Here is a 21,611-nt window from a genome sequence, read left to right as displayed (position 1 = left end):
GATGCTCGTGTCCCACCCAGGCTCGATGGCCGGCCAGGAGGACCTGCGGATGCAGGGGACATCCCGGACCAGGCGTCACACGGAGAGCTTGGCCATTGTGTGCCAGCGGGGAGAACGAGCGTGCAAGGGGAGTGGGCACGGCGGAGGGTTGGGGACCTTTGTCCTTTGCATGGGGGGGGACGTGGTGCCCACCAGCAGCATCGCCGAGGGGTGGCAGGGCGCAGGCAGACCTCCCCACCTCGGGGGCCCTGGGCAGGGCAGCGGCTTCGTGGAGGGTTTCCTTCCTCCTGGCCCAGCCTGCGCACCCCGAGCCGCGCCGCTGCAAGCACCCCTCATGTGACCGACGGCTTCCTGTGCGCCTCCCGGCCTCGGTGCCGGTGCTGCCGTACGTGCCGTGCCAGGCGCTGCCCCAACGCCGCACCCTTGCCAACGGGCCCCGGCACCATGTTGCGCCGCAAGCCCTCCAACGCCGGTGAGAAGGAGCCGGGACACAGGAAGGTGAGTGCCGGTGGCACCCACGGGTGTCCCTGCGTGCCCGCCACCGGCCGAGTCCGCGCTGCCCACAGGATGCTGAGCAGGGGGCACTGATATCGGGGGGCTGGGGCAGAGCCTGTGGGGCCTGGGGGTGGCACTGCCAGCAGTCGGTCCTTGCCACCACCGTGGCCTCACCAGTGCATGGTCCTGGCCTCGTCCCGCGCCCTGCTCCCGCCCTGGCCTGCAGCCCGGAGGGGTGGGCGCCCGGGATGCACAGACCCCTCGGGGTCAGCACGGGTGCGAGCCAGGGTGCGGGTGGGAGCCGTGGGACTGTGCGGGGGGCCAGTGGGTCCCCCTCCCCGCGGGCTCCCCGCAGCGTGGGCGGCTGCCTGCCGCTTCCTGCCGGGGAGGGGGGACGGCAGCAGCGCTGAGCACACAGCTCCCATCCCGGCCCGCGCAGCGAGGTGGCTGCGGTCGAGGCGCTGCCAGGCTGCAGCTCCGTCACGTGCGTTGGCCGCTTCCTCCGGCAGCACCGCACCGAGGGCTGGGAGCCACCGGCAGCACCGGCTACCAGCACCCCGGCCTCTCCAGAGCACCCCCCCGCTACGGCAGGGCCGTGTGCCACCCTGCGCCGCCCTCTGCCACCCCGCCTGGAGGGCTGGAGCCACCGGTGGGGGCCACCACCGGCCCCTGGAGTCACCGAGGGGAGCAGGGGGACAGCGCCTGGTGCCATGCTCCTGCCCTCGGTGGGCAGAGGTCCCAGCAGAGCCACGCGCCATGGCAGCTCCTCTGGGCTGGGAAGCTCCTGGGGGAAGTCTGGGTGAAGGCACCCCCCTCCCTGTGCCCAGGGGTGGCCCAACGAGCCCGGCAGGCCCCAGCGGGCATTCCCTGCCCTTGCCCAGCCGCAGCAGCTGCTCTCACTTCCCTCTCGCTGCCATGTTCCCCGGGGAGGGGGGGGGCCCGGCCACCCCAGCTCCACGTCCCCCCGCTGCCAGGCTTTCCGCAGCTGCTCTTGCAGCGGCCGGTGCTGCAGCTTTCCTGGCTACGGGGAGGGGCGTGAGGCCGTTGCATCCGAAGCATGCGGGGAGAGACCCGAGGGGCTCCAGCTGCCTGGGTCTGGTTGGTTCAGGGGGGCTGGGGTGGGAGCGGGGCAAACCGCCAGCATCTCCTCCGCACGGACGCGCCAGCTCAGCCGGTCCTGCCAAGCCACAGCGGGGATGGAGCCGGGTCTCCCTCATCCGAGCCAACCCCCCTCTAAGAAAATGGCAAAAACAAGTAAAAAAGGATGCTCGGCCGAGTCGTTAAAAAGGAGAAGGAGGAGGGGAAGGAGCGGGGCCGTGCCCGAGCAGGGCTGCGAGGGGCCTCGGCTGCCTCCGGCGCAAGCCCAGGGCAAACAGAGCGACTCGAGAAAGGAAATTGCTGCGTTTGCGGTCGAGGCAGGACGGAGCTGCGGTGTGCGCTCCGAGCGCGGAGCTGAGCTCGCCCAGCCCCGGCACACGAGCCGGCTCCCACGGCAGCGCTGGTGCTGGGCACCCAGGGGCGAGGGAGAGCCGGGACTGTGCGGCTGGCCGGCACCGGGGTTGCTCCTTCCCCTTCCCATGTGGAACATACCCGTGGGCATGGAGAGGAGGGAAGGAGAGCCAGGCAGGGGGCAGCGGGAAGAGGCACTGATGGAGGGTTGCACCAGGACTGAGGGCCGAAACCCGCTTCGGTGGCTTTGGCGCAAAGGCAGGACCGAGCTTGCCGGCGATGCCGGCAGGGGGGTGCTCTCGGGGCCGCGGGGTGATGCTCACGGGCAGCAAACGTGGGCAGCGTTCGGGCCTGGAGCCGAACGCGAGGGCAGCAGCAGGGGCACGGCGGCTCTCACAGCCGCCGAAAACAGCCTTGAGCTGGGAAGGGGGGCCCGACCCACGGCACGGCCACCCGCACAAGGAGGGTCCCCCTCCGCTCTCGTTCCCAAAATCCACGGCCTGGGGGCTGGGCCGGCTCGGCACACCCCGATTTGGGTGCTGAGCGGAGCGGCAGTGTTGCAGCCCTGGGCTGCTCCCAGCTCGGCGGTGCCAGGCTCAGCACCCGAGCGCCCACAGCGGGGGCTGGAGCGGGGGCTCTCGGCGTGTCCGCACCGACGGCGATGCCAGGTCTCTGCAGCCCAGCTCCCCGGGGGGCTCGCAACACGCGGTGGAGCTTGGAGGGGGCAGGAGGGGCGAGGCTGTGCCAGCCAAAAAAACTCTTCAAGCACCAGCATCACCCTGGGGCTGCTCTGGCTGCCAGAGGGGCGGGGGGGAGCTGGGGGGGGGGAACGGGGAGAAGCCCTCACACCATTCCGCCTCCCCCAGCTCTCCCTCCAGCGCTCCAGCAGCTTCAAGGACTTCGCCAAGTCCAAAGTCAGCTCCCCCGTGCCGAGCGAGGAGGTCAACCTGGAGGAGAACGTGAGTGCCCGGCCCCCCCCCCGCAGGGCGGCAGCACCCCCTGCCACGTCCCGCTCCCCCCGGGACCACCCTCCCGCCGGGCACAGCCCTTTGCAGAGCCTGTGTCCCCAAACTCCTGGTCCTACTGGTGGCCCGTGTGCCCTGGGGCAGCCCCAGGGGTTCCAGCACTGGCAAGATCTGGGGGGTCTCACTCCCCAAGGAGTCTTGCAGCCCCCAGCTGAGGTTTGCCCGGGGTGGGGGGCTGGCGGGGGGGGGCTCTGCCCTTCACTCTCCCTCCCTCCACCAGATCCCCGAGGATGAGCCCAGCAGCGCCGGCCCCGACGCCGCCGCACGGAGCAGCGGGATGAAGCTGGGCAAGAAGTGGCGGGCCGTCATCTCCCGCACCATGAACCGCAAGATGGGCAGGATGGCCGTGAAAGCACTAGCCGAGGGGAAGGTGAGCGGGGGTCCCGGGCAGGTGGCGGGGGGCGGGGGGCAGCTCCCCCTCCCTTGGCCTGACCCTGGTGTCGCCCCCCACCCCCCAGCAGGGAGACGTGGAGGAGGAGGGGTCCCCGTGTCCCCCGTCCCCAGCCAGCAGCCCGGAGGAGCTGAGCCACGACAAGGTGCCCCTGTCTTACCTGGAGACGGAGGAAGACGGGCACCCAGCCCTCGGCCGCCAGCTGTCCAGCGGTGAGCCTGGCCCCCGCAGGACGCCAGCCCCTCGCCCCACGGCCGGGCACCTCCTGACCCCCGTCCCCTCCGCAGGCAGCGAAGTGTCCAGCCCCGGCCCCGGGGGCAGCAACCGGGAGAGCCTGCAGCTGGAGGAGAGCGGCCCAGCCTACAGCGGCCCCTTCTGCGGCCGAGCCCGCGTCCACACCGACTTCACGCCCAGCCCGTACGACAAGGACTCGCTGAAGCTGCGGGTGAGACCCCCCACGGCCAGCCCGGGGCTGGGGAGAGCTGGGGCGAAGGGCAGGACGGGGGTGCAGGCACTGGGGAGGGAGGGTGGTCGGGGAGCCCCCCGAGGCCGCCTCCACGCCCATCTCCCTTGGCCCAGAAAGGGGACATCATCGGCATCATCGAGAAGCCGCCCGTGGGCACCTGGACCGGGCTGCTCAACAACAGGGTGGGCTCCTTCAAGTTCATCTACGTGGACGTCATCCCCGAGGAGACGGCGCCCGCCCGCAAGAGCCGGGGCCCCAGCAAGAGCAAGCGGCTCAAGCCCAAGACCCTCCATGAGCTGCTGGAGCGCATCAACCTGCAGGTAAGGGACGGGGACCCGTGGGGGGACAGCAGCACCCACCACGAGCCCAGGGCGCCAGCAGCAGGGCCACCCTCCCCTCCGCTCCCCGGCAGCCCTTCACTATCCCCCCATCCCCGTGGGTGCCCCCACCGAGCACCACTGGGGGGGCAGAGGGGACACATGGGGCTTTTCTGGACGATGCTCGGGCGAGCGCCCGCCGTGGACCCTTGCCGAGGCGGGAGCCACGTGGCTGGCACCGAGGGCCAGGCGGGGGGAGCCGGGGGGAGCCGTGCCGTGCCGTGCCGTGCTGCCCGCCGCCCTCCCGCCCCAGGAGCACACCTCCACCCTGCTGCTCAACGGCTACCAGACCCTGGAGGACTTCAAGGAGCTGCGGGAGACCCACCTCAACGAGCTGAACATCACGGACCCCCAGCACCGCGCCAAGCTGCTCACGGCCGCCGAGCTCCTCCTGGATTACGACAGTAAGAGCAGGGGGTGGGACGCCCACCCCGCGCTGCCCACGGCCCCCCGCGCCGGGCAGCCCCCGCAGCGGCCCCGCTGCCCGCTAACGCCGCGTCCCCTCTCCCCCAGCGGCCAGCGAGGCGGAGGAAGGCGACAGCTCGGAAGCGCAGCCTTCGCCCTCGGAGCCCAAGGGGGACATTCCCCGGGACTCGGGCTGCTTCGAGGGATCAGAGACCCTAGACAGCAGCCGGGACGAAGCCGAGCTGGGGGGTCCCGAGGGGCAGCTGCGGGGTCTCTCCCTGGCAGAGTCCTCCTGAGCCCACCCTGCCTGCCAGCACTGCCCCGCCGACAGGCACACCAGCCCTGGCAGCGGGTCCGGACTGGAGGGGACGGCTGCTGGTGGGGCAGCAGGACACCCCGTGGCCCTGCCACGCGTGGCTGCGGGCAGCTCAGCCCTCGGCCCCCCGAGGCTGCCCCGTTTGCTGCCCCCAGGACGTTTCACACCGCGCTGCCCCAAGGTGGGGGCACCCTGGGGTACCGCGCTCCCCACCGAGATGCCGTGGGCCCTGACTGCCTCTCCTGGGCTTGCTCCGCTCTATCCCCAGCTTTGGGAGCTCCTCCTGAGCGCGCAGGATCCCGCAAGGACAAGGGGGTCCAGGGCAGGCAGGGATGGAGCAAACCCAGTGCCGAGCAGCCGGGTGCGAGGGCGCAGGGGTCCCACCGATCCGGCAGGGAGGACGGCCGCGCTGCCTTCCTCCAGCATCCTCCTCGCTCGGCCAGGGAAAGGTTCGTGCGGGGAGAGGCCCAGCGGGGCTGCGAGCAGCCCAAGGGCACTGGGAGCCCCCTCCCTCGCCAAGCCTGGCCCGGGGAAGGGGGCTACGAGAGGGAGCTGGAGCAACCGCCCTGCTGCTCCGCAGGCAGACGAGCTCGGCGGGGCGAGGGCATCCCCTTCCAGACCACCAGATCCCCCCAAAGCACCAGCCGGGCCCTCGCAGAGCGAGGCGACACATCCACAGGCTGGTGCCCGGCTGGGGGTACCTGCCCCGGCCCCCCTCAGCCCAGCTCTCGCTGCTGCAGGCGTCAGCCTTCGGGCACCCAGTTTGTTCCCTTGCGCTCGATGCCAATAAAAGTTTGCGGGTCCGTTGTGCCCCGGCCTCCCGCCTGCTCCCACCCGCCGGGCAGGCTGGGGCGGGGGGCTGCGGCAGGGACCCGCGCCTGAAGATAACCACAAGCTTCCCGGGACCCTCCGCGGCTGCACCCGCCGGGATCTGTCACCCCTCGGCCTGGGCTGCAGCATCTGCGCCCCGAGAGCCCCCTTCGCCCGCCGTGGGGGGACAGGAGGATGTGGATCAGACACCCTGGAAGCGGGCGAGGGAGAGGCTGGAAAGCCACAGGGAAGGGGAAAGAAGCAGCCGGCTTGGGGAGGCACAGACAGAGGCAGAGGCCACAGCTCAGCCATTTTTCAAACCAATTAAGTTTCCTTCATTGTTTTAAAAGAAAAAAAAAAAAAAAAAAGAAGAAGAAAAAAACCCCCAAAGAAACCCCAACCCTCGCCCTACCCCCACTTCCTTCACGGAGAGCCTGACCGGAGCAGCCGGTGACCGCAGGTGCAGGCAGCGTCCGTGACGGCCCCGGCAGGCAGCGCTCGACACACCGCGTTAGAAAATAGATTAGCAAAACCCAAAAAAATACACCTTTCCACACCGAGTTTTGAGATTTGGTCAGTAGCGTGTTGGGGCGGGTGGGAGAGGAGGGGCGGCTCCCACCGCCGGCGGGGGGGTGCGTGGGGCTGGTCCCGGGATCCCCCCTCCCCACCCCGTGGGGTCGGGCAGGGTCCGGGTGGCAGCTCGTCAGGTGGCTCCTGCCCTCGCAAGAGCCGGGGCAGCTCAGGGGGGCTGCGGGGCAACTGCGAGCCCGCTGGCCAAGCCCAGGGCGGCAGCTCTGCCCTCTCCCCCGGGGAGAGGAGACCCTGGCGCCACGGGAGAGGGGGCAGCGCCACGTTCATGCCACCGCACCCACCGCCCAGGCCAACGCCATGAGGGGCCGGGGAAGAGGAGCGAGCTGGAGGGACACGTGGGGCTCCGGAGAGGGACGAGGCGCCCCGCTTCGCCCCGCTCCACGCCGCTGTGGGGAGCGGGATGGAGTAGGAGGCCAGGGAAGCAGGAGCAGCCGCTTCCCGCTGCCGGGCAGGACCACCGCGGAGAAGAGAGCAGGGCTGCCCCGGCAGGACACCCTCCACTGCCACCCGCCCACCGCACGCCTGCGGGGAGGCACAGGGGCACCCAGCACCCGTGGCGGGGGACGGAGAGCCACCAGGGCACAGAACGGCCTCCCCTCCGTCGCCGGCCTTTGGGGGCTGCCAGGCGCAGGACGGGGAGCGCCGCAGTGGAAGAGGAGCCCTGCCAGGGCACGGGGGTCTCCCACCGCCGCCCGGCCCTGGCCTCTCCTCCCTCCTCCGCCGCGGAGGCGCAGATGACACCGCGCAGCCCGTCCCGGGACAGCCGGCCGAGCCCCCGGCAGACCCACGGCTCCGAAAGCCAGCGGAGGACGGCTGAGAAACGCAGGGCAAGGCAGGGAAAGGGCGGGGGACATGGGGACACGACGACACGACACAGAATCGGGGCTGGGGTTCTGCAGAGCAGCGGCCCAGCGGCGTGCCACAGCCCGGGGGGGGCGAGGGCAGGGCCCCCCGGCGGCAAACGCAGCCCCGGCACTAGCCGGAGCGCCCGCGGCACGGGCAGGACCCCCCCGCCCCGCAGCTCGGCGCACCCCTTGCACAACCGCTCTGCGGGCGGCGCGGGGTGGAGGCAGGCGGCAGGAGGACAGGCTGCCCCGCTCCTTCCCTCGAGCCCCCGGTGAGGCGTGAGCCGCGGGGGAGGACGGGGAGGAGGCCCCCCGCCACGACCGCGCTCGCGCCGGCTACGTCACGGGAAAAGAAGGAGCGCGGGAAGGAAGCCACTTTAAAAAAATCGCTGCCAGCAGAACACCTTCCCGGTGGTTTTGGCCCTTTCGGCACCAAAATGCCTCCTGACAACCCCTGCCACGTCAACCCACAAAACAACGCCACAGATGAGAGGAAGGAGGGAGGAGGGGAGAGAGGACGCTACTGCCACAAATTGCTTTTCCCTTCCCACCAGGATTCCTCAGCAGCAGGGAGCAGGCCGGCCCTAGCGTCGCTTCGGAGCTGCTTGACCGCAAGTCGTCTCGTCCGAGAGTCGGGGCCAGGCGGAGGGACGGCCCCGGCCACCCAGCCGGTGCTGAGCATCCAGGACAACCCGCAGAGCAAGAGGTCCTGCCTCGGCCTGCAGGCAGACCAGCCTCAGCGGCCGCTCGCGCTCGTTATCCTTGGGCACCCTGCGAGGCCAGCGCCCGCCCGCACCGCCTGCGCGCCGAGGTGAATAATGACTAAAGCAAAATGGCCATGAGGAATCGTTTGCCTGCCATCCAGCCCATCTCCTCCTCTCCTCCACCACTTCCAGCTTCGATTAGACAAAACAAGAAAGTTCTCCCTTTCAAGCAGACGCTAGTGCTCTGCTTGCCCAGCGTCCTGGGACGGGACCGGGAGCTCCCCAGACGTTAGCGGCTTCTCTTCTGGCATCTCAGCATCGCTCAGGGAGGGCGCAGGGACCTGGAGAGAGAAGACAGCAGTGACTTGCACGGATACACCCCGATACAGAGCATCCGTTTGAGCACACAGACACTTGGACCCCCTGCCCTGCTCCTGCTGCCAGCTCCAGCAGGCAGAGGTCTCAGCTGGGCTTGAGAGAAGGAGAAACCAGGGGCCACCAAACAGGCAAAACAGCAGCTTCGGGAAGATCTGGAGCACTGGACTGCGCCAGCAGAAGCGGGCTGGACTGTTGCCACCAGAGAAACAGCAGCTCGTGCCCCAGCAGGGGTAGGCCCAGCCATCTCCCACCACGTCCACAGAGTAACTGGAGCGGGCAGGGCGTGCCGGGAGTCTCCTGCCCCACCACAGCCTCCAAGCGGGGCTGATTTCAAAGGCAGGGCAGGCTGCTCGAGGCCACGTCCAGCGGGGCGACGGCTTTCTCCAAGGCCGGAGCTCCCACACCAGGGCCCTTCCCAGGGACAGCCTTCGGCTCGCACTCCGTGCCAAAACAAGACGCCTGAAACCTCCCACCACCCCTCCTCAGCCCCTCCCAGCCTCCGTAGGTGCCAGCTCCCGGGCGCTCTCACGGCAGGACCGGCACCTCCCAAACCACCGCCAGCTGGGATTTCCTTTGAGGGAATCAAACCCGACCAAGGGGCGCTGCTTTCCAGGGCCAGACCACAAGGGGCTTTTCATCGTTGGCCTCTCAGCGAGGCCCCGCGTGCGGCTGCGCTCCCACTCGGTCTCCCTGTCGGCTTTCTCTCTGCTGGCCCAAAGCACCAGCAGCTCCAAGCAGGCGCAGCCCGCTCGCCCCCCCCCCCCCCCTCTCCCCACCCCGAAGGAATCACTCACGGCACTCCGGTGAGGAAGGCTGCCGTCCTTCTGCGGAGCGCTGCCCTCCTCTGCCTGCCCGCCGGGGCCCGGAGCGGCCGGGGGCTCCTGAGCGCTGGGCCCCCGTGGGCACGACTCCTCCTGAGCTGGGCTCTCCTCCTGCTGCAAGATGCCCCGTCTGTCCAAGACGCTGCGAGGACAGAAACACCCCGTCAGAGGCGTACACGTCCCCCCAAAGCCGGCTTCTCCTCCCGGCAGGGAAAGGGCTGGTGGAAGACAAGCGCCAGGGGAAGGGGTTCCTCTCCAAAACGGGCGGTGCGCAGCCCAAACCGGAGTTTACAGCGTCCCCTGTGAAAACCGAGCCCCTCGGAGAGCAGCCCGGTTCGGAGAGCGGGAGCTCACCGGAACGAGCGCCCTGGAAAGAGCCCCCGCTCCGCACGCTGCCCCAGGGAAGGGGAGCCGCTCCTCCGTCCCCGTGGGAGGGAGCTCAGGCTTGGACCACTGAAGACGTGCGAGGAAGGCAGGACGGGCCCTTCCTCCCCAGAGCATCCAGCCGCGTCCCGAGTGACCTCCAGGAGCCCTCGGTGCTGGCGGAAGAGCAGCCAGCTCTTGCCCCCAAGCCAGGAGAGCTCCTCAGGGTCCCGCGCTGGGCTCCGGGGGCAAGGGCGGCAGGGCTGCCCCTCGAGAGCTCACCTGGGGGGCAGAGGCCCGCAGAGCACCTCGCAGCAGTTCTTCACTATGTTGCCATGGCTGTAGGGATTCTGCACGCGGTTCTTCCCGGTCCAGGACCCCTTAATCTGCGACGGGCAGGGCACGAGCTCAGGTCTGCTCCCCCGACCGCTGGGCCCAGCGCCCGGCGCCCCGCCGGGCACGGCAGCGAGGCGGGCGCAGCCGCCATGCGCCGAGGAAGCGACGAGCCACGGAGGCGGCTCAGAGGAACGGAAAGACTCTACTCACGTCTTCGTTGGTTGTCTGATTCAGTGCCACCAGGAAGGTGTGGAACCCCGTTAACCCCACCACCGACCACAAGGTGAAGAAACAGATGAGCACCTCCAGTACAGTGAGAACAGTTAAGGACTGGGAACAGCCTGGGACCAGTCTCAGCCCAGCTGTGCCACCACCCCCCGGGACACTACCCTAACTTCTCCTCCTAGACGTGGTTGGGACCCCACCCATAAGCCACAACATTGCTCCTCGCCTTGTAATCACGGGGGAACACGCCCTGAAAGGCTCCTCAGAGAAGCCTCAAGGCTTCAGGCCTCCAGTCTCTCCATAACACAGCTCACACTAACCCCCCTCCCCCCAGCTTTGGAGAAGCCCACCCCTCCGCACCATGGAAGGATATGTCCCTGGGGTTTCCTTCAACGTGTTCAGAAACCCAATCTTCAGAGATTCTGGCAACACAGAGAGAGAGAGAGAGATATATTTTTATTCCCCCGGAACGTCACACCGAGCCCAGTTCCCTTCCCCACTCCCCCGTTTCTGGCCCCCTCAGCCAGCCCCGCCGCCCTCCCCGCCGCAGCCCGACTCACTCAGTGCTACGTAGACGATGTTGAAGGTGAAGATGTAGATGGTGAGGAGGGAGAGCGAGAGGATGAAGAGGTAGAAATAGCGGTAGTTCCTCTTCCCCACGCAGTTGCCCACCCAGGGGCAGTGATGGTCGAAGCGCTCTGCGGAAGCGAGGAGCAGGTCAGGGCCTCTCCAGGCGCCTCCTCCCGGGCCCCCAACTCAGAAAATTCCAAGGCTGACAAGGACTGCCTGGGCCATCGAGGCCAACCCTCTGCTAACTCGGGGTCCCAGACCACGGCCCCTTTCCAGAAGGGGAGCCCAGGGAAGCGCAAAACCGTTTTACCGAGGGATTGTTTTGCACGTTCAGGTAAAGTTTAAGCGCTCGGCCCCAGGCACGTCGTCTCTCCCACAGACCGAGGGTGTAACAGCTTTTACTAAGGCAGGACACAGGTTAGAGGAAGGTCTGGGGGTTCAGAGGCTCTAATCTAACCCACGTGCCACTTCACTCCTACTGGAGTAATCAAAGAAGGTTCAAGGAACCGCACAAACACTCAAAGGGCTGGGAATCTGGTGGAAAGGGATCCAAAACAAGGAGACCCCTTCCTTGAGAAGGGCTGCTGAACACGAGCCAGCTGCGGTGCACAAGAGGGCTGAGAGAGAATCTGCCAGGCAGCGAGGGGAACCAAAGCCGGGGCGCTCCCCGCCACGGCAGGATCTCCGTGCTGACGCAAGGAGCTGCTTCCACGCCAGGCACAGCCCCCCCGCCCGGCAAGGCCAGCAGCTCGGAGAAACTCAGAAATGGGCTGCACATTTACACGGGGGAGGCAGACTCGTGCCAGCCTAGTTACTGCCAAAGCAGCGCTGGCAAAGATGAACCATCTGGCTTCAGGTTCGGAGCGAGCCTCAAGCTCCTGGAGCTGAAGAGGAGGCAGACTGTCCCCGTCTGTTCGCACACCGCCCCGCCGGACCCGCTCCGCAGGCGCAGCGCGAGACCCGACAGGGAGCGAGACGGGGCGCAGCCCTTCGCCCGCTCTCTCCGGAGGCGCTCCCCCCACGCCCGGGCGCAGGGGCGGGCGCCGCCGCTCCGACTCACCCACGCAGTTGTCGCAGATGCTGCAGTGCGAGGCGCGGGGCGGGCGGAAGATCTTGCAGGTGTAGCAGTACTTCAGCTTCACGATCTGGTTGTTGATCTGGAAGTTTTTGATCCGCGGGGGCGGGCGCTGACCCTGCGGCACGGTCCCGTTGGTGGCCTCTGAGAGAGGGAACGCGGCAGCGATCAGCCCTGCCGCTGCAACACGGCGGGCCCGGAATGACAACTCTCCTCCCTGCTTTTCCTGCCGGCGGGATCAGAGCCTGCTGGGTCCGGAGCCAGCGGCTGCAGCCCTGCTCGCAGGGTCCAGAGCCAACCTGGCAGCTTGGAGGCAGGAGAAGGGATGCCAGAGCGTTCAGGGGCACATTGAGAGGGGCCGGGGGCCTGCGGGGGGTGTCACCCGCACCCCAAACTTCCTCTCTACCTGAAGGACCAAGGGGCCCACACCAAGCTTCCCGCACCCCTGCCCAAGAGCACACCGAGTTCGCACGCACGCAGCTCCACGAGAGGAAACAGCACGGGAGGAGGTTCCCAGAAAGGGACGCAGGTACATGGCGCCGCCTCTCTGAGGCTCGGCCAAGCAGAAGCAGCCAGCGGGTGGTCAGCTGCCCCGCTTGGGGCAATCCTCACTTTCGGAGGGCCAGCGGGAAGGAAGGCTCTGCGGAGCGCGCAGCCCGCCGAGAGGCCAGAAGCAGAGAGGCTTTTCCAGCCGTCACCAGCTCGGCCGGCCCCGCACTCACCAATCTCCATCTCGATGAAGGCTGCCTCGTCAGGCAGGGCTCTCGGGATCACCCCGGGATCGCTGAAGCTCGTCCGCAGGAGCGTGGCCATGGCGAACAGGAAGAGAACCGCCGCGAACACGGGGATGGCTGGGGAGAGCTGGACTGCCAGGTACCGGCACCTGCAGAGAGACGTCGGGAGGTGATGAATCAGCCCTCTGCAAGCTCTGCCCGAGCCAGGGCCTGGCAAGGCATCAGAGTCCAGACTTTTCTGAACACTGGTTACAACTGGGGCAGAGAAGCTGTTCAGCACTTCCTCCTGATCCCACCACCGCGGGGAAACACCCCCGGGGCAGCTCTAACGACCGGCCACGATCAAGGCACCACCGTGGGTTTCACCAGCCAGGCACAGGCGGCTTCCCAGCGTTTTGTTTTGTTTCCAGCTCCCATTCTGCTCAGTCACGGGCGATGCCAGAACCGCAACCAGCCCGCCAGAGGGACCTTGCCTAGAGGACACCCGCCGCCGCCGGCTGCCAAGGGACGGACCGTGCCTCCAGGAGAGGCACCCGGGGCCTGCTGTGGGAGCCCGCCGCCGCAGACAGCCAGAAGGCGCGGAAGCACATCGCAAGGGTGGGAACCTCTGGCTGCCCCCTGCAGAGGCAGCGGCTTCCCAGACCACAGGAACGGCTTTCCAGGGACTAACTGCGTCCCGTGCTCCTCAGGAACGGACTCACGTGGAAGCGCAACATTCCCGTGCAGCAAGATGTCCGGCTCCCTTCGACTCTTCTGAGGTAAGGGACTCGAAAGCTCCAAATAAAGCAGAAAGGCTCCTGCCCCAAGACAACCCTGGCTCGAGAGGGGAGACATGGCGTAAGGTTGGTTTGCTTTACCCATACAGAAAGGCCCAACGGGGAATTTGTGTCGTTAATTCCGCCGACTGAGGCGGTGCAAAGGAGCAAGGAGTTAATCTCACCGTGCCCCGGGTCACTTCTGGGCACCCGCAAACACGGGCACGGCAGAAGGCCTGTACACACGCCATGGTTTAGAGATGTACTGGGCTGAAAGAAAACATATTTTTACCCCGATTCCTTCAGAAAACCCCATTTATGTCGGGGCGACGCTCCTACGGAGGTTCCCTACGGTTTAAGGGAAACCCCACCCAAACCCCAGCGCTCGTGCAACGTTTCACCTCCCCTCGCACGCCGCGCTCCCCCAGGTTCTCCCGACGGAGACTCCTGCTCTCCAACGAAGCGTAAGGCTACAGTGGCGAAAGGCGAGGGACTGTCCTCCCCCGAGGATCCACCGCCCTAAGCAAGGCGATCTCTGCGACATCCACAGCATTAACCACGCCACTAACCACCCACAGCGTCTGCAAACCCGATGAAGGCTCCAGCGCCAGCCGGGTCCTCCGCAGCACCGCATTCCCCAAGCCCACCGCCCGCCGCAGGACGGCCCAGCGGGCTCCGCTTCGCCGTCGCCTGACTCCAGCGACTGTCCCCTGCGTGTGACGAGGCGCAGACGGGGCTGCCCGCTCAACCACCGCCTGCTCTGCCCACAGCCGCCGCACGCTGGTCCCCTAAACCGGCGTCGTTAATTTTAGGCACTACAAACCCTGCAGTTACTCGAAACAACAGAAGCCTCAGCACGTGCGGAGCCCTGCCCACGTCCGAAGGGCCAGGCTGAGGGCTGAGCTGGCCGTCTTCAGGCAGCCTCGGGCAACAAGGGCAAAGTCTAGAGAGCTGCAAGTCAGCCAGCGATTAAACAGGAACCTTGGATCCTGTCTCGGGAAGGAATACGGGTTTGCTCTTCCAAAAGCTGGACAGGGTCTGCCTCCAAGGGCTGCAGCTTGACCCTTGTCCAGCTGACGGGACAGCTTTTGTGACGGTTGTAGCAACACCAACATACGACGGGCTGAAAACATGGATTCGTGAAGTGTGTTAAAGCAGAGCCGGAGCTCCCGGCCTCGGACACACCCCAACACCTTACAGCTCCTTCGGCGCACTGTCAGCAGGGAGATCTACCCCCCGCAGGCCGGGTGAGCTCTCCCAGGCACAGTCCTGGCAGCTCCACGCAGCGGCGCCCCGGAACAAACGGGATCAGTCCCTGCCGCGACCGGCATGGCCACAGGAGCGCGGGACACAACTCGCTCCCTGCTGACCGCTGTGCGAGGACACCTGCCCCTTGGGGTGCTGCAAGCCCTGCGTCCCCGAGGCACGGCACCGCACCGCAGAGCGTGGCGTGGGACCGGGGAGCAGCCCGCGATTTTAGGAGGTGAAAGGGATGAGCGCTCGACCGTCCTCCCCGCTGCGGCAGGGGCAGCAGCACCATCCAGCTGGTTCCCAGCCCTTCCCTCGGCTCCCAGTGTGGCACGGGGCAGGTTACGCCCCCAGTTCAGGAGGGGAGAGAAGCGATCCCAGGGGTGGGCAGGGGGGAGGACAGGGACAAAGCCCCGGGAAGCACCCGCTGCCTGCTCTTCTGTCTGACGGGGAACAGACACCCAGAAACCCGCCGGAGGAAGCCCTAACGCCAGCTCCTTCGGCCGCCGCTCGGCGAAGCGCCTGCTCGGCGAAGCCGCTGTCCCGCTGCCGCCGTCCCTCCGGCACGAAGCGACCATCCAGGCACCGGGCTGGACTCAGACGTGCCGCGGCACAGCGGGGGCCGAGCAGGGCCCTCCTGCTTCCCCAGGCAGCAGGGCCGGCAGCGCCGCGGCCCCTCGGCAGGGTCAGAGATGTGCGAGCGACACAACCCCCCACCGCACTGACCGTGAGCCCCCAGACCCAACTGTGAGCCCTCCCGGCCCTCCCGGCGCTGATGGAGCCTGGCTCTTAGGGAGGTGTCTTTCGGGGAACAGGCCCAGGGCAGAGAAAGCCGAGCGCCGTCCAGAACGGCTGAGCAACAGGTACGGCCACCAGTGAGGCTCTGACTGGGTACTCGCCGGCGCTGGGGGGTCTTCAGCGTGGTTACGCTCAGCAAGTCACTTACACCGCTACGTAACAGACATTTTAAAGATCTTTTGTTTGGGAAAGCTGAGAGTCAACAGAGACCCACTGTTGGCACGTCAGGATGTTGCTCCTCCTCCTCTCCCGGCGCGATATCTGTGCTCTGGAGCAGTTTGTCATCTCAGAGCAGACAATAACAGCACTATCACAACCCATCATCGTGGGGCTGGGGGGGCTGGGGGGGTGAGGAGGGCTTAAACAAAGAGGTCATTAGAACGGGGTGGGACGCGGGGAGCAGCAGGCAGCAGCAGCCGGGAGGTGCCGCGAGCGCACGGGGCAAGGGCTGCTCGACCGACGGTTTCGCGCCCGCTCGGGAAGGCCTGTGGTAACCAGCGCGTTGAGCAAAGCTCTGGAGGAAGGGGAAAACAAACACGCCAGCCCCGATGGAAGTGGACTTCAGCCACGGCCCCCAGGCAGCGCGTCCCAGGGCCCGGCCCCTCCGGGGTCCCGCGCAAGCTCCGTTGTACAACTCACCTGGAAACCCCCGGGTCCCGCGCGCCTGCCCCCAACGCCGGCGGAGCAGCGGAGCGGCTTTGCCCAACGCCCGACCCTCACCCGAGCACTGACGGTCATCTGCACCTGCCGGGCCTGGGCCGGCTTCCAGAAGCCGATGCGCTTGCGGTAAGCGTGGAGACGGCCGCTCGGCACACCCGGGCACCGCCGCGCTGCCGTGCCACAAGCTGGGGGCCCTCTCCCCAGCAGCACTGGGGCAGAACCGGGGCTGCCTACGGAAACCCGCCCCGTCTGGCAACAGCGACGCAGAAAACGCTCGCTCGAGACCCGCCTCGAGCGCAGCTCCACCGCGAGCACGTGCCACCCGCGCCCAACCCCGCCGGCGCAGCGACCCGCCCCGGGCCGGGGCAGAAACGTCGCGCCGATGTTACGGCTCTTTCCCTCGAGCCTCTGCCCGGGCGAGGCAGCACCCCCAGAGCCGCGTGGGGAGCGGCGGGGCTGCAGAGGACGTGCACGTGGGGAGAGCGAAGCTGTCTCGTGGAAACGAGCCCACGTGCAACTCGAAATCCCGGGAGCAGCAGCCGCTTCCCGCAGAAACCCGCCTTCGCCAGCGAAACGGGCTGAGGTCTGGACAGCAGCGAGTTTGCCTCTGTCGAGAGGCAGTCACTTCCAAAAAGCAACTTGTGGGTCAGTTGTGACACTGGCTGACACGGACCTAAGCAGAGGGAAAAGCCATCTCAGCAGCACCTCTTTATCAGGGCAAAATCTTGGATCTTTGGGGTTTGGGGAAAAAAAAAAAAAAAAATAAGTCACATGAAGGGTCAGCACAGGTTTTTTCAACTCATCAGAAAACAAAGAAATCTTAATCTCTGCATAGCTAAGGAAGTAGGGAAAAACCCGAAGCGATAAACGTGCCGGGTGACTGGAAAAGCAAACAGCAGCCCCTTCTGCAGCCAGGAGCCTGGCATCGCCGGCGCTATCGTGCCTGTAACATTTACAAACGTCAAGCGTTCGTGCTGGAAAGCTGGAGACAAAAGAAATCCAGTTCTCTTGCAGCTGCTTTGGAGAGCTGAGTGGGGAACTCTGGCTTCAGGAGGGCCGTCACAGACACGCTGGCAAACTGCAACGGGGAAGCTCCCAGCAGCCAGAGAGCGGGCGATCCATCCCATCGCCTGGATTCCCGAAGGGATTGCACTAAGTGCTTTACCTGGGCTTCTCCTCGTGCTCCAACACCACAAGCACAGTTAGCCAGCTAAGCGCCCTGCCACACAAGCTGACGTGCCCATTTAGTGTCTGAAACGATGCCAAGAGGGTACGAAGCAGAATTTTATGTGGCACGTCACGGTCGCAGAGTAGACACGATTAAACATCGGCCTCGGACCCTGCGGGGACCAGCCTCAGCCCTCGAGCAGCGGGAGCTGCCTTCTGCCAAGGCGCTGGCGAGAGGTGCCCTTGGGCAGAGGAGGCTGCAGAGCCCTTCCCCGGGAGCCGGCACAGCTCCACGGCCCTCTGCTTCCCCGGGGAGGGAGCAGCCGGGTCGCCAGGTCCGGCCCCGGTACCCCAGTGAGCCCGCTGGGGTTCGTTCGCTCCCCGACGACACGGCTTGCCCGACTCCAGACCGCAGCTCTGCGGCCCAGGGCATGAAAACCACGAACGCTCCCGCACACGGGGCTGAGGGGGGTTCAGAGCGTCCGACCGGCGACGCAGCAGACGAGCCGACGGCAGCGGAGCTGCTGGGAGGGGACAAACCCCAAAGCGAAACACCGCCAGCAGCAGCGCAGACTGGGGGGCTGTCGTTTCAGAGCCGGGGAGGGCTCCTTCGTGAGCAAGGAACGCGGCGGCTCCGCTCACGACGCGCAACGCCAGCCGCCGCCGGCTCTCCAGCGACGGCGTTTGTCACCGGAGCCGAGCCGGAGCCACCGGGAGGGCGAGGATCAGCCCCGCGCCGGCTCCGGTGGCGGAGCGAGGCGTTTTCTGGCTTCAGGCGTCCCCGAGCCTTGTTCAGACAAGGTGGGACTGCGCAAGTGATTCAGCTGAATGAAACAAGCGTTCGCCACCCAGGCACCCCTGCAGCCAGCGTACAAGAATGAAGAAGGACTCCTCCGCCCACCACAGCCCGCTGCTCTCCAAATCCAGACCCTAACAACCCAGATCGTCCCTCCGTGGCACCGACTTTAAAGGGGAAACGGTGAATTTCTGCGCAAACGCCACAGATTCTGCCCAAAGCCGAAAGGGACGGGCGACACAGCGAAGAGATCCGGGCCGAGACCCTCACGCAGAAGCACCCTAACGCACGCGGGAGGCAGGCAGGGCGAGCCGGGCTCTCGAGCAGCCACGCTGCTCATCTTCCCAGCTCGGTGGGCGGAACGTTGTGGAGCATTTCTGGTGGGGAAAGCAGCATTTCACCCCCGTCCCAAATTCAAAAATCCCCGCAGGACTTCAAAGCAAACCCATCTCTTTCAAACAGAAAACGTTAAGGTGTTGTGCGTTGAGAGAATCAAATGGGCATTTTGGATTTTCCCAAACTTTTCCTCATCTCCCCAGTCGAAGCTACTCAGCGGATTTAACCAACATTCAGAGACGATTCTGCTCCTGGCAAAACCTCCCCCCGCAGAGGCCACCCTCCTGGACATCTTGGTGCAAGCGACCCCTCCGCAGGCCTCTGCCCCCCGCAGCAGGGGAAGGGGCTCCTCGAGGAGTCTCACGCACCCGCCGCGCCCGCGGCCGCGCTAACCGTGGCGGCGCCGGCTCCGCCACACGGCCTAGGAGCGGGAGGGCAGCCTTGGCTCGCCCTGCCCCGCGCCAACCACGGCGAGGGCAACCGTGTCAGAGCGGGATGTGGCTAAGGACAGGCTCCGCAGGGAGCCAGAGCAATTATCCCTCGTGATCCGTGTTTCTGGAGCAGGGACACTTCCCAGCTCTTCCCGCAAGGCAGGAAGCCTCAGCCCCATTTTTCAGCCGTGGGGGAAGAAAAACAACAAACCAAACAACAAAACAACCGGTGGTGCCATTTCATACCTTGGAGTCCAGACTGAGTCAGGGATAATTTGGGCTTCGCACACCCGGGAACCCCCCACGCCTCGCGCTACGGCTCTGCGGCACCTGCCTCCAGACCGAGCAGAAAAACCAGTCCCATACCTGACCCAGGCCCAACGTCACCCACTCCACCGCTGCCGTCGGGATGTGGCAGACTGTTCCAGAAAGCCCCTTCCGAGGCTGCCGGAGCTATCCGTTAACGGGAGGAGCTCGGGAGAGCCACGCCGGGCCAGGGGCAGCTGAGAGAGGTTCCCTGCGCTGGGGAGGATGCTGGAGGCCAGCATCTGGGCCGAGAGCTGTATGCACCTGAGGAACAGCCAGCAGGATCTCCCGCTCGCTCTCCTGCCTTACAGAGCTTTTGTGCTTCCCAGCACCGCTCAGGACCTTCGCCTCCCCGAGAACAACATAAACACACGCTGGCGGAGACAGAGGAAGGAAAGTTTCGCGGCTCTTTAGCTGATCCCAGCTCACCCCCAAACCAGGCAAGAGGGGCACTCCTGCCCCCTCCCCACAGCACAGGCAAACACAGGCTGGTTTTCCTTTTTCTTTGGGTTTTATTTTTTCCCCGTAGGATTAGTCGAAGGCCAGCCCAGTTCCCCAGCCCAGCTCACACGGGAGAGCTGCGGGGAAGGGGCAGGTCCTGTTCTTTCGGCAGCATCCGAGACTTCGGCCACAGCCCCTCGGGCTGCCGAGCCGACCTCAAAGGGCGGCCGGATCCTCCGCAAGCACCAGGGCTCCAGCCCCCGGGAGGCTCTGCTGTAGCGCAGCGCTCTGCAACACCGCGCTGGCAGGCAGCCGCAGGGCCAGCCGGACCGGCGCTCAGCCCCGCTGCCCCCCAGCTCCCGCCTTGTTCCTTCCTTCTCCGGCGGGGTCACCTCCCTCACCGGGCTGAGCTGGGGGCTGCGGGGACACAGGCTCAGCCCCACCGCCCGGCGCCGGCGGCTGCGGCAGCAGTGCCCTTGCCCTTTGGGGCAACCCCCGTCCCCTCCAGGACGAGGGACCGCCAGTCCCGAACGTAGGGGAGCACAACCGGTGGGGACGAAGGGGCAGCGTGAGGAGCCGGGGGGGAGCTCCATCATCCTAGGGCCCTCCTCCCCCAAACCCGCCGGGGTCAATCCGCTGAGGGCGAAGCGGGAGATCGCGCCAGAGAGAGCCGCACCGCGCCGGGCTCCTCTCCGCCACGCTCCCCTCCCTCTCCCGAGGCCACCGGGCAGACGAGCCCCGAGCAAGCCCCGTCCCGGGGCCGTGGGGTCACCGGGCCGCCGCGGGGAACTCACTCAAAGGCGAAGAAGAGGGCGCAGGTGCCGAGGATGAGGAAGAGAGTCAGGTAGAAGATGCCCTTCTGCCGGGCCATCATGATGCGGCCGTCGCAGCAGAAGGTGTTCCTGCCCGGCAGCTTCTCCCATTTCCGAACCACCTTCTTCCTCGCCACCATCACCGACATGGCGGGGCCGTCACTGGGGCGGCGGCGGCCGCCACACGTCCAGGCGCTGGTGCTGCTGCTGCTGCTGCTGCTGCTGCTGCTGCTCCGCCGCCCGCGCCCCCGGCATCATCGGGGGCCCCGCTGGGCTCTCGGGGGGCTGCGGGGAAAGGGAGAGCGGCTTCAGCACCGGGGCGGCGGCTCGGACCGGCGGGGCTCAGCGCCGGAGGGGGCGGCGGCCGTCGCCATGGAAACCCCCGAGCCCCCGGGAGGGGTGTCGCCATGGAAATCCACCGGGATGGGGGTTGGGGTGGGGTGGGGCATGGCGCGGGCAGGGAAACCCTCAGGGGCGCGACCGGCGGGCGGGAGGGAGGGAGGGAGGGGGGCGGCGGGGCGGCCCCGCACAGGCCCCACCGGGAGGGGACGGGGCAGGGCGGGGCGGGCAGCCCCGGCCCTGCGGCCGCGCCGGGACCCGGGACCGGGAGGGGAAGGGAGGAGAGGGGAAGGGGCCCCCGCCGCCGCCGCCGCTCACCCTGTGCCGGTGCGGGCAGCACCGGGCGGGCCGGGCCGGGCCGGGCCGATCGCTCCCTCCCTCAGCGCCGCGGGAGGGGCCGCCACGCCCCGCGCCGCCGCGGGGGCGGAGCCACGCCAGCCATTGGCCCCTCCGCGCCCAACGCCCCGCCCCGCCGCTCTCCGCTTTCTCACTGGCAGCGCGCAACGTCACTCCGCAGCGGCACCCGCCCCCCTCCCCGGTGCGGACAAGGGGAGGCGGGGCGAGGGGGCGGGGCTCGGCACGTGGCCGGGGGCGGGGCACGCCCCCCCCCCAGCCGCCGGCCCCACGGCAGCGTTTTGGGGCCGCACACCCGTTTTCCCACAGTTTTGCACGCCCAGACCCCGCGTTTGGGTGCAGGGGACACCGCCCCTCCCCCGCAGCCCGCCCCTCCGCATTGGCGGCGGCCCGGCCCGGCGCGCCGAATCCGGGGGGAAAAAAACCAACAAAAAAACCCCAGAAAACAAAAAAAAAACCCAAAAAAACAAAGAAAGAGACTTTTCCGGCGGCCGTTGCCATGGAGACCGCCGTGGCGGGGACACAGCTCGTTATTTCCCCCAATTCCCCCCAATTCGGGCCCCCCCGGGGCTCCTCGCTCCGCCGGGGCGCGGCCCCCCTCCTCCGCCCGCCGGGCCCCGCTGCCACGGCAACTGTGACGTCAAGGCAGGGCGGGCGGAAGCGCGGCAGCAGCCCGGGCGGAAGCGGCGCGCTTTCCGGCAAGTCGCAGAGCGGCGGGGAGGGGGGTGTGGGGAGGGGGGGGTGTCGTGGAGCTGCGCGGCGCTTTCCGGCTCGCCCGGCGTGCGCGGAGCC

General features: G+C 67.4%; 2 protein-coding genes across 3 annotated transcripts; one reads left to right on the top strand and one right to left on the bottom strand.

The window, feature by feature from the left end:
• The first annotated feature begins 444 nt into the window (after nt 1-444).
• Nucleotides 445-4,904, top strand: SASH3 (SAM and SH3 domain containing 3). The gene is made up of 8 exons (XM_086470305.1): nt 445-498; nt 2,811-2,903; nt 3,190-3,339; nt 3,428-3,572; nt 3,648-3,805; nt 3,940-4,146; nt 4,457-4,607; nt 4,717-4,904. Exons 1-8 carry the CDS (start codon nt 445-447, stop codon nt 4,902-4,904), a joined length of 1,146 nt encoding a protein of 381 aa, XP_086326431.1.
• A 3,206-nt stretch (nt 4,905-8,110) lies between these two features.
• Nucleotides 8,111-20,275, bottom strand: ZDHHC9 (zDHHC palmitoyltransferase 9). Of its 2 annotated transcripts, none has more exons than XM_086469885.1 (9): nt 20,109-20,275; nt 12,365-12,525; nt 11,628-11,786; nt 10,558-10,695; nt 10,371-10,419; nt 9,983-10,085; nt 9,719-9,822; nt 9,029-9,215; nt 8,111-8,215 (listed from the first exon to the last, which is right to left on the bottom strand). In XM_086469885.1, exons 1-9 carry the CDS (start codon nt 20,273-20,275, stop codon nt 8,111-8,113), a joined length of 1,173 nt encoding a protein of 390 aa, XP_086326011.1. The 2 variants fall into 2 exon arrangements, with proteins under 2 accessions (XP_086326011.1, XP_086326010.1); XM_086469884.1 differs by having other exon boundaries at nt 9,047-9,215.
• Between the last annotated feature and the right edge of the window lie 1,336 nt (nt 20,276-21,611).

Source organism: Leptosomus discolor, chromosome 9, assembly GCF_034619465.1.
Source record: "Leptosomus discolor isolate bLepDis1 chromosome 9, bLepDis1.hap2, whole genome shotgun sequence".
NCBI lineage: Eukaryota > Metazoa > Chordata > Aves > Leptosomiformes > Leptosomidae > Leptosomus > Leptosomus discolor.
The sequence above is the reverse complement of the archived record's forward strand: the minus strand, read 5'-3'. Positions and strand labels throughout refer to the sequence as shown.